The 11,628-nt window shown below is 30.5% G+C and overlaps 1 protein-coding gene across 1 annotated transcript; it reads right to left on the bottom strand.

The window, feature by feature from the left end:
• On the bottom strand, positions 1–11,357 carry LOC107168881 (uncharacterized). Its single transcript, XM_015518426.2, has 3 exons — positions 10,517–11,357; positions 8,406–8,686; positions 1–1,059 (listed from the first exon to the last, which is right to left on the bottom strand). The coding sequence occupies exons 1-2, from the start codon at positions 11,220–11,222 to the stop codon at positions 8,424–8,426; spliced, it is 969 nt and encodes a 322-aa protein (XP_015373912.1). The 5' UTR covers positions 11,223–11,357; the 3' UTR covers positions 1–1,059; positions 8,406–8,423.
• Between the last annotated feature and the right edge of the window lie 271 nt (positions 11,358–11,628).

Genomic DNA, 11,628 nt, shown 5'->3' with positions numbered 1-11,628 from the left:
TAGTATTTATAGATTAGTATATTTCAGAACAAGTTATGGATATTTCTTAAAGGGTAAAATACAATAATAAATAATTTAATGATAATATTATAACATAACATTATGATTGATAAAATTATGACAATGTTCGTATTAATTCACGTCAAATAACGTAGCGGACAGTAAAATCAGATGATACACATGATTGATACAATATTATTATTAACAATATTTAATTACTAAGCATATAAATTATGTTAACTACATCATTATTTACCCAAAATGGGCACAAAATATAATAATTATTAAGATATCATGGCAATTGCATTCAGTCCGCGGTATACCTATTTTGACGTGCGTCAAACCGCGAAGACGAGTTAATTCGAAATATGTCATAATTTTTTCGTTTCACCCAATTCTTATAAAAATAAATAAAAGATAAGTAATTTTAGACAATAATTAAAAAAAAAATAAAATAAAATAAACTTAATAATATTAATGTTCTGATAATAATGTTTTATAGTTTGTACAATATGCTTCGTTACATTTTAAATATTTTATGTAATAATAGCATTATTTCTATATTTACACATTAATGATAGAAATAAATAAATGATTAAATAAAAATGATTACAATAATTTCGCATTAAAATTGATATTCACGTCAATCGACGTGTCGTATGTGTGTAAAATATATATTAAGCTTGATAAATTCGAAATACGAAAAGAACAATTCAATGGAATAAGGGAGGAAAGAAAACGAATTTAAACCCGAATACTGCACAGTAAATACAGGTCATTGGTATAGGTACAATCGGACTTGAGCAATACAAGGATATTAAATAATGTTATAATAATATAGTATGCCAATTGGTTGATAACGACTGTAGGCAAATGCAATGCATATAAGACGAATATATTATTGTAACGTTGACTTATTTTCTTGTCGTTATTTGTCGATTTTTGTTTGTGTTGTCCTTTCTTTTCGTCTTTTCGGTGTCCGCTGACAAGAACTATGAATGTCATCACCCTGTGCCCTGCACGTCTTCCATGTGACGCGTAGTTTTGTACACGGAAAACCTGAAAAAAGATTCATTTGTCAATCATCATTATCATCATCATAGTAGGTACATTACATGATAATATATTAACACTGTTGTTATTGTATTATAACCATAAGAAAAACGTCATAACAATTACGAGACAATACGAGACGCGTGTGTGCGTGTCGTGTTATTTTTTAAAATATTTTATTCCGACGTTTTTCATAAATAAAATAAATTATCGTCACATTTTTCTGCGTTACACTTTTTAACAAGACGACGACTAACGACTGACGACCGTTATCGGTATCAAACACATTACGTATCCGAATCGTCGGAATTGTCGCTGACATGGGAACCCACGTCCGTCCCGTCAACCAGATTCGATATAAGTATATAATATAAATATGAATATGTAAGCAAAAACGACGATGTCTCACATAGTACAAAGCGTGCTATCACTGTAAAATACAGATATCTACTACACTTCCATTATTATTTATTACTCATATTATTATCATTTACCGTATAGTAATGTAAAATTATACACACACACACACACGTGATGAAATACTTAGGCACGTAACGGTTCGTAAACGCGTGTAGGTACCTACGGTGAATTTAAATATAATCTAAATAATCAAAAAAAAATTTAAATAATAATGATGGAAAATCAAACGTGAAATAATTAGCTCGCATTATAGGACGTCATACTGCGATAGTATTATATTATCTACCTATAATACATTGTAGACATTAAATACCTAAGTTTACGGCGTTGGCGGTTGCGGTTATTGTTAGAGTATCTGTATCAGCATAATGATATGTCTGTGCTTAATTTTTTAACACGTCTGCTCTTTGGATGTATACTTCACATTATCATATTATAATCGATTACCGATGCGCACGGCCTGGTGAGTATAGTGAATAATAACGATAAAAATAAGATAATTTAATAGGTACACTCGATGATATTATTATGACTACGAGTCTTCATGTCCGACCCCTTCCACTACCCTATAACATAGCGCTGCGTGGTTATCGCGCGATGTCCGAATCGAATCGTGTCGGACGAATAATATAATACACGTCGATGGTCGGATAGATACCGCGGGGAAGGTATTCGGGCTAGGTAATTAATTTATTCCGTGACAAATAAAATTCACAACGCGTAGCCTACATTATAGGCTATGAATAATATAATCGGCGGCGGCGACGGCCTGATTATCGTCTTCTTCCCATCAAAAACTTCCGATTTTCTTCACACCCACGCTCGTATCGATTGTTATTATTTTTTGTACTACTATTTAGACTACAAGGTTATAACATCAGCTGCTAGGGAGGATTAAAAGTGGAACGAGTTTCAAATTGGTCCGGGGTTGAAAGCGTTGATGAAAAAATACTGATAACGTAACTGCCTATGCCATTATACGATGATAATATAAATATATAATTTAACTAGAAATTAAATATTAAACAAATTACTATATACTATCATAATTTACTAGGAACAATAATTGTAAAAAAACATAAAATGAATCAGTTGTTGTATACATATTTGTTTTTTAAATAATGCATAGTAAATTCATAGTATAGCTTTATTCAATGAATTGAGGTTTTCATTCAACAAAACTACCCGGGTTCTAAGAAATAAAAATCTTGAGTGGTTTTTGTGTAATTTTTATATTTTTTGAGACTCACGGTATTTCTGCTAACGATAGCAGTATTATAAGACTACCATATTATCTTGTCAGGATCTTATTGTTTGTCATTCTAACGCATTCTACTAAATAATGAAGTCATGAAGTCGTGAAAAAAAGATCGCATATTGGATGATTTTATAATAGACTTATGGATCACTTCAGAACTTTTCAAAGTTGTTATGACTGACTTCCTTCAATCCTTTGAAAGGTTACTTTTCTCAATCTTAACTCTTGCAAAAGTGCATAACACTGTGAGATGAATTGGTGGAATTGAGTAGTATTGTAATGACGTATTATATTATAATTGAGGAATAACTTATGAGGAATACTTATCATATCAATTTGTCTCTTGTTTTATGGTAAAAGTTCAAGGAAAAATGGAAAAGAATCGTAGTCGACTTATGTTCTTGTGACAATCGACCTGTTAGCCACTTATATTTTCAGAAGTTTAGCTAGTGGTTTTCAACATATATTAAAATACAACATACGAATTCATCACCGATAACATTTTTGTGGCACACCAATCCATATAATTTACATGAAACATAATAATCTATTCTTAAAATAATATAATAATAATAATAGTTATTATTAGTATTATCAATTAATTGAATAGTAATTTTATTAATGTATTAAGTGAATATGTATTTTAATTATTATTATACGTTCCATAAAAACATAATATTTCAAGTAATTTACGTTCTTAAAGGTGTTCAAATTTAAACTATTATAAAAATATCGTACATTTTAAATAATAAACTTAATGTATAGAGGAATGCTACTGTTAAAAAACACGACACATTACACAGACGATAATTGGCATGACGTCCATAGCTCATAATATTGTGTTCGTATGGTGGACAGTATTATTATAATAATCATTTTGGCACATTTTTTAATAATGATTATTATTATTATTATTCAGTTCAATATTTCTTAAAAACCAAATTAAGAATGCCAATGATAGTGAAATCGTTTTTGGCAAGATTTTAATTTGTAAATAGCACATCGGATTTTTCACGCCAGTTTAATAATATTCGTATTTAAATACATAGATAACTATAACAATACAAATATAAATATCAAACAAACATACAATATACTGACTAGTATCTGAGAAAATAAAATTATAACTATATAAAAAGGTGAGTATAATTGACCATATTTTATATGGAACCAATTGTTTCGTATAATGTACTTTTATTTTCGTAACGATTAGAATAAAAATAATTAACGTACCCACCAAAATAATAATTGCACATAAAATAATAAATAAATATTTGTAGTAAATCACATTGCATTTATTATATTATTGTGGTAAGAGCTATCAAGACCATGATAATAGTGCAAACTGAGACATTTTATTAATGTAAATTATAATATACTTTTGCATTATGTTTTATAATTGATTGATTAATAATTAGATACTCATCCAGTCGTGAAATAAAGGCACTTTTTTAGTAATAACGAGCATTTTCAATTAATTAAAATTTCAAGACATTTAGTATCAAGTTATAAAACATTGTTGAAGCTTTAATTCAAATAAGCTCTAGAATAAATTTCATAATAGGTTATAAAAATTATTATTGTTTTAATTTCTCGGCAATTAAGAACCTAAGTCCGTAACTGTCAGTTATTTATTTGTCGCCAAAAAATATTCGTATTAATTTTTATTTTATGAATTCACTTTATTACTTATGGTTATACAATACTAATGTAGGTCTTAAAATGTCCTCTACTTATGATCTTTTTTCAGATAGTGTAACACTGTCACTATAATATGTTATTAATGTATTAAAAATTTTCATCATTAAGTTTTTATCCTCCATACGCTGATATATCATTAATAATATTTAATGTATATACAATTTTTTAATTACAGTCATCTATGTTTGTTTTTCAATTATTAACTTGCGTTCGATAAGTTTTATTAAAGGTTTAAAGGTACAAGGTTGTTATTATAAAGATATTACCGTTTCTAAATGATCTTAACATTTTAAAATACCTTTCAATACTGATATAATTGACTGCCGTATAACAATTGGAATTATAACATAATTATTGACATAGAATTAAAATGGATACAATGTAAATAGAGTGAAGGAAATATGTTTTTAAACTTGATTGATAGTTTTTTTTTTTTTTTATCAATGGTTTAAAAATTTCCGCGTGCTTACATATTTAATTTCTTTAATCAGATTTTTGATTTGTATACGCATATCTACTATGCATGTTTAAAAACGTGAGCACATGACGTGTTTTTTCATTAAAGATAGAACATAACAATATTATATATTATAAACGTAATAGTTTTGCCGGTGTAGTGATGTGTTATACATATTATTTTATTATTATAATTCTCATATATTATGCGAGTACAATGAAATGTATATACTTATCATGCTAATATTAGATGCTTTAAGGTTTTGCAAAATAATAGTGTTGGCGTATGAATGGCATACAAAATATAATGTAAATCCAGGTCGTGCAAATACAACCGACGAGGTGTTAAATAGACCAGAACTAAACCAAGAGAATCAAATATTTATATGCTGAAACGATTCTATGATTATAATTTTTTTTACTGTCGTTTTTCAATATTGAATAGGTCCGTCACATGATCTCAAAAATAATGTGTAAGTATAAACATGTTTTATGATAATAAAAACATGAACAATCCAACAAAATAAAATAGTTATCAGTTTATCACCCATAGAACCTTAATTCAGTTGTAATCATTAATTAATTAGTTTAATATTACGATTATGAATGAGTATACAATACTGTTCAATGTATACTCAATAGTAATTACTCAATGTATTATCAAAATAACAATTAATGTATATTAAAAGATCTTAATATCACAATTACGAAACTCAAAACACTTAATCTAAGATTGGATTATGAGTTCACATAATTGATTCATACTTAACATTATTAAATATGCTAGTCATTAACACCTTCTGGTACTTCAGTGTGTGGGTAAAATAAAATAAAATCTTTACTTTTTCCTAAAAAAATCTCATTTTTGTATTGACTGTAATGACTCTCTTATTTTTCGCACATAACATTTAAAATAAGTAAAAAAGACAATCATAAAATATTCTGATAAAAAATACTACAAGAAAATGTTTTCTACGAAATAGACACCATATTAATTGAAAAGTGTTCTTATTGTCTTGTTCCCTTTTACACACACAACAGCAATAATATGTATATTATATATTCAAATGTTTTTAGCACATTAAATTTCTTGTTTAAAAACCATTCCGTAAATATGAATCATAGGTGCTTGACAAATAAAATATAAGTATCTTGAAACATATTTTTTGATAATTTTTAAATATGAATTCATATTATTTTTCCCTCAAATTTTACATATGTATTAAATATATTTGTCTTTAAACATTATTTTAAAAGTACCTTGATATTTTAATCAACTTTTAATAAAATAAATTATTATTAACCCAAGGTATAATAAGGACACAATATGTTTTATAATGCCAGCGATGCCACTAATATATTATTATAATTTGAGCGTGCAGTAATTGAATAAATATTTAAATGGCATAAATTGAAAGAAAAGAATTGTAACAAAATTTGATACGGTGGTGCAAGCGGTAAGTCCATATTCTTAAGAATTAAATTCATGTAAGTGCCTATATGATGTGTTTTCGTGAGGCGTTAATGCGTAAATTTAACGTTGGATGTTTTATTTTGTAGCACGTGTTTGAGAGCTCACATGCTATTATCCATTCAAATTAAATTATCCAGATCTAAATTAAAATATATTAATACCATTAATAACTCACTAAAATCATGTAAATCTTAAAAATTACGTGTACATGATAAATTAAATGAAAATGTCACGTGAAAATAATATGTATTATCATTTAAATATATTTTATGTATTACAGAAAGTATTGATATAACCATTTTTTTTAGTCGACCAATAATAATTTATTAATATTATATTAATAATAAAAATAAATACATTTTAGTACTAGTATCATTGTGTACGTACTACGTATTAATCGGATTAAATCAGTTTTTTTTTTTATTGAGCATATTTACATCGACAACAAAGGCCATTAGTTACACTTATTTATACAGTAATTATGTAATATAATATATATTGATACAAATCCAATGGAACTTTTTTTTTTTTTATATAAGATTAAACAATTTTGTTTTTTTTTTTTTAATTAATTGTATCTAGGTTTAGATCAGTTTTATTGGTTATTCACTTATTGAAAATTAATACAAAAGAGCTTATTCTCTGATTACTGATAATCAAAATAAAATATATAAATAATAATTTTTCCTTGTATTTGTATTTTTTTTAATTAAATAATACTTTTTTAAAAATATGTGTTGGTGATCCATCAAAAATATTTCATAATCCAATTTTAATTTTTTGAATACATAAAACAAAATATTATAAGAATTTAAAAATAAAATAAATCTTATTGATACAATTATAACGATTAACATAAAAATACTTTAGAACTAAAACACAATTTAGTGTAGGTATATGCGCGTTTATGAATTATTAAATTAGATTAAATAAAAAATTCCTATAATATTATACATATATTTTCTCAGAAGTTAGTTAAAAATATAAAATATTTTTAAACATTTTGTTGTTTTTATTTCATTAAGTATTCTGATACAATTAATTAGAATATATTTTTTATTATTGTACTAATTCATTTATTTTATAACTAATTGATTAATTTTTATTATCATATTACGTTTTGTTGATATGTTTTTACCAATCAAATAATTGTTTGTTCGAAAAATATTTATAATTATAGAAAAATATATAAAAACTAGCATTTTCAATAGGAGATATTTATTTTAGAAAGTAATTTCAATAATTTATATGGTATTTATTTTAACACTACCCCATGAAAATGTATATCAAATTGGTATAATAACAATGACATATATTTTACACAATGAATTTCACATTAGTTTTCGTTTATTTATTTGGCTAAATTTTAATAATGATTGTAAAAATGTGGAAATTATTTATATTTATTCAGAAAAATGATTTTTACTATGGTTGAATCTGTAAATACACTTGTTATATAATATAATATCCAATATGTAATTTTAATATTGTTTTATTATTTTATTTGTTTGAATAAATCATTTATATACATATACTGAATTTTATGTGTTTTTAAAATTATATAACATCATCAGTTTACTAGTATATTAATATTTATAATTTGTTTATATATTTTAGTTCTTTTGAACCTTGTCTTATAATATATTATATTTACTGAGCTAAAATAGTTATATACTTGTAGCTAATATAAAAAAAAAAAAAAAACATTAGTTAATTTTATGTTTTTTTTTTCATTCTTATATGATTTATGTTTAAAGATGTAAAATAAAATAATGACTAATTTTTATTTTGAATTCATATGCCGAACAACTTGTTTCGTTAAATCTCACATTTTATTGTCTAAAGTTTTTAAATAAACTTGTATAAGATCGAATATTTGTCATGTTATGTCTCAGTAAATAGATTTATAATTTAAATCATCATGCATTATTATTGTTTTTTTGGGTTATTATAATGAGTGACGAGTCTTGCTAACGTATATATATCCTTAAATCGTGAATAAATATTAATTGTAGAATAATAGTATTATAATATTATAAATACCATTTGGTCGGAGAACCATCAGTGGTGTCCCTTGAGACCTAGGCCAACCGCGAACAGTGCAAAAAAGAAGCCGGCAAAGCCAGTGGTAGCTACGATCAGCACCAGTCCACCCAACATCAGCGGAACGAGCGTGAAGAATTTAAGTTTGTACGCCAACAGTAGCGGCAACATGAACTTCTTCAGTTTTTTGAAATCCTTCACCTTGAACGGCTTGTGCTTTTTGCCTTTCTTTTTCCGTCTTCGTTTCTTTTTGACGATCGCCGGCTTCTCGTCTCCGTAATCTACGAAAAATCACACAATAGTAATAAAAAAAATCACACGAAATACTGCCAATTTTAATCGTAATATGATATTCTGATGCAATTATAACTGATGAAATATGAAAACTATGCTGGATTTTAAACAATAGGTTTTTTGAAAAACATTGGTAGAATGAAACCAAACCTAACCATGTATAGGCACGTTTATATCTGGCTGACATCCACTATGATGTTTGGGAGATGATTAAGACAAAGAATTTTAACTATATACCCAATAATATTACCTTCACGTATATGTACGTATTTTCATATCGTCGATGCCTAACGCAATCGCTAATCCGATTTTGATTTATAAACGGGCCGAAAATAAAACACATGTCTTGAATTATATACACACAAATCTATATTATATTATATTTTACATAATATAATACATATATATATATATTATATAGCCAGAAAGGTATTAAAGGTATTATAAATGCATAAAATCGCATTTAAACAAACAATAAGTGTGCTACTCTACGCGAGATCTTTGCCCATCTCGGTATTATTCTATACCACCTGCAGCACGAATGATGACCGTAATTATTCATCACTTACGATGGAATTTATTCTTTTAATATTCACTGGGGCCACCAATATGCAGCGTCATTGCAGCGACGTCTTTCAGAAATCTAGTAAAACAGTATACCTACTCTAAATAAAAACGTTTGAATTCGATTTGCACCGCGCATTATGGAAGATGATTTTAGAAAGTAGACTCATCGTCAACTTGCACGCGAGTTTAATCATCGTCGACTTATAAGTCGATTTATCATTCGCTTATTCGGCTATGAATGATCACATCTATGCTTACACATATTACAATAATATTATATAATTGCCATCACTAAAACGTCGACCTAGGTATTTGCAGTGTTTAGAAGCCTTATACTTAAGTTTTTCGTTGTAGGCTCAATCTAATCCACGGGGTATGCTGCACGAAAAGACAAACGTTAATATTAATAATATTAAACGATATGACCCCAACCGATGTGACGCGTATTGGAAAAATGGCTTGAACAATTGGAAAACAAATCTCTTCTCGTTTATATGTATTTTTGGTTTCGCTCTCTGACGTTGTAGCTGAACTTTTCTTGGTAATTTGTAGTTCTTGGGGGATGAAGCACCATCGAAATCATAACTCCTATAGCACTAACACATCTGCACGTTCGATGGTGGTCAACGTTTAACGATTTTTAGACCAAGAGAGGCAATCGACCGCGGGTAATACGCGTATCCCGGCAAAAAAACACTTAAGTCGATACGTGCTTTTTCTCCACACACAATATAATAAAAATATATTAAACAAATATAATAAACCATTCCCAAATGAACCATTATGTTAAACACACGAGTTTATCGAATCAGCAGCGTGTCCACGGTCGAAACCACAACTCGATATCGTGCAGTTAACGAACAGCGTACACATTTAATGGGTATAATAATATTGTTTTCTTTTAGCGGCTATATCAGTAATGACAATTTGAATGGATTTCAAGCCGAGCAATTGAAAGTAAATATCGTCTGACGTTTTTTCGCATCAGATGCAATTTGTCGGATGAACGCCCCCCCGATGAAGTCATCCGTAACGTCATAAACTCCAGATTATGGCTTTATATAAAATATAATGACTATAATATGTCTATATTTAGGTATTTCTGAAGATAAAACCATCATAATATTGTAACGTATAAAATTATTATGTGTCACTCGTTTTGAAATTGAGTGTTGACAACTTTTGGGAAAGATATTTTTCAACTACATAAAAAATTAAACCCGTCTACAGTAGACGAATTATATACTCACTGTCGGAAGAATCGATGTGTTGGACCTCAACTATCTCTTCGATCTCTTCTTCCTCGCCCTTGTCCTCGTGATCATCGTCGTCATCCACTTCGTATTCATCTTCGTCGTCGTCATCGTCGTCGTCGTCGTCGTCGTCATCGTCGTCCTCGTACTGCCTGACCCGTTTAGAGGTCACCTCCTCCGTACCGACAGTCGGTCGTGCGGTGGACAGGCGGGGTGGTGGAAAAGTAATGGTGATCATCGGCTTGGTGGTGCTCATTATCGGCTGATACCTGAACGGTATGTCCCGGCGGACATCTTGCGTGCTGGTGGCCACCACGGACTTGGCAGTGGTCGTGGTCGCGGACTTTGTCGGCGGATGTGACGACGGTAGTCGCGGCGGAGGGTGTGTGACGGATATCTGGGTCCAAGACTTGCCCAAAGCTGTGGGCATAACAGGCGTAGACGCTAAGGGCGGGCTGGCATCGGGGGACGGGGGGTTGGGGACCCTCATGATGATGCCCGACGTCTCGGTGGTGTGCGGCGTCGACTGGCCGGCCACGTGCTTCTGGACGACCAGTCCGAATTTGGACCAGACGCCCGTGGCCGTGGCGTCCGCTTCGGGCTGAATGGCCGCAGATCCACCGTCGAGCGCGGGCTGAACCCGATCGGTGGCGGTCAGCAGCAACGCCAGTACCAGAACGAGCGGCGACATCGCAGCACTCATTGTCGCGAGCGGTCGGTCACGGCCGTTGCTGTCGGCGATTCGTTTCGGACGACATGTTAGCGTTAACGGCGGCGCAATAAAATTGTGCGCGGGAAGCGGACGAGAACAAACCGTTGGGCGGCGGTGATGCACAGCAAGATCGTTCCGACACCGGACTGGCCGACGTCTTCGGCGCGGCCCGCCGACGTCGGAAAATCGCTTTTCCCCCTCCCCACCGACGTCTGTATCCCACCACTAATCAGAAGATCGCCAACGCCACCGCCGCCGCAGCCGTCGTCGTCGTTTTGCCGGTCCAACGGCTTATTGCGTTTCGATGGTTAGCGCCGCGACGAGAAGACAGACACCACACGCTCCACACCACCTCCCCTGCCACCAACATCACTACTGTCGCCATCGTTATGACGAT

This window comes from Diuraphis noxia, unplaced genomic scaffold, assembly GCF_037042655.1.
Source record: "Diuraphis noxia isolate RWA-SAM2 unplaced genomic scaffold, SU_Dnox_SAM2 contig0005, whole genome shotgun sequence".
Taxonomy (NCBI): Eukaryota; Metazoa; Arthropoda; class Insecta; order Hemiptera; family Aphididae; genus Diuraphis; species Diuraphis noxia.
The sequence above is the reverse complement of the archived record's forward strand: the minus strand, read 5'-3'. Positions and strand labels throughout refer to the sequence as shown.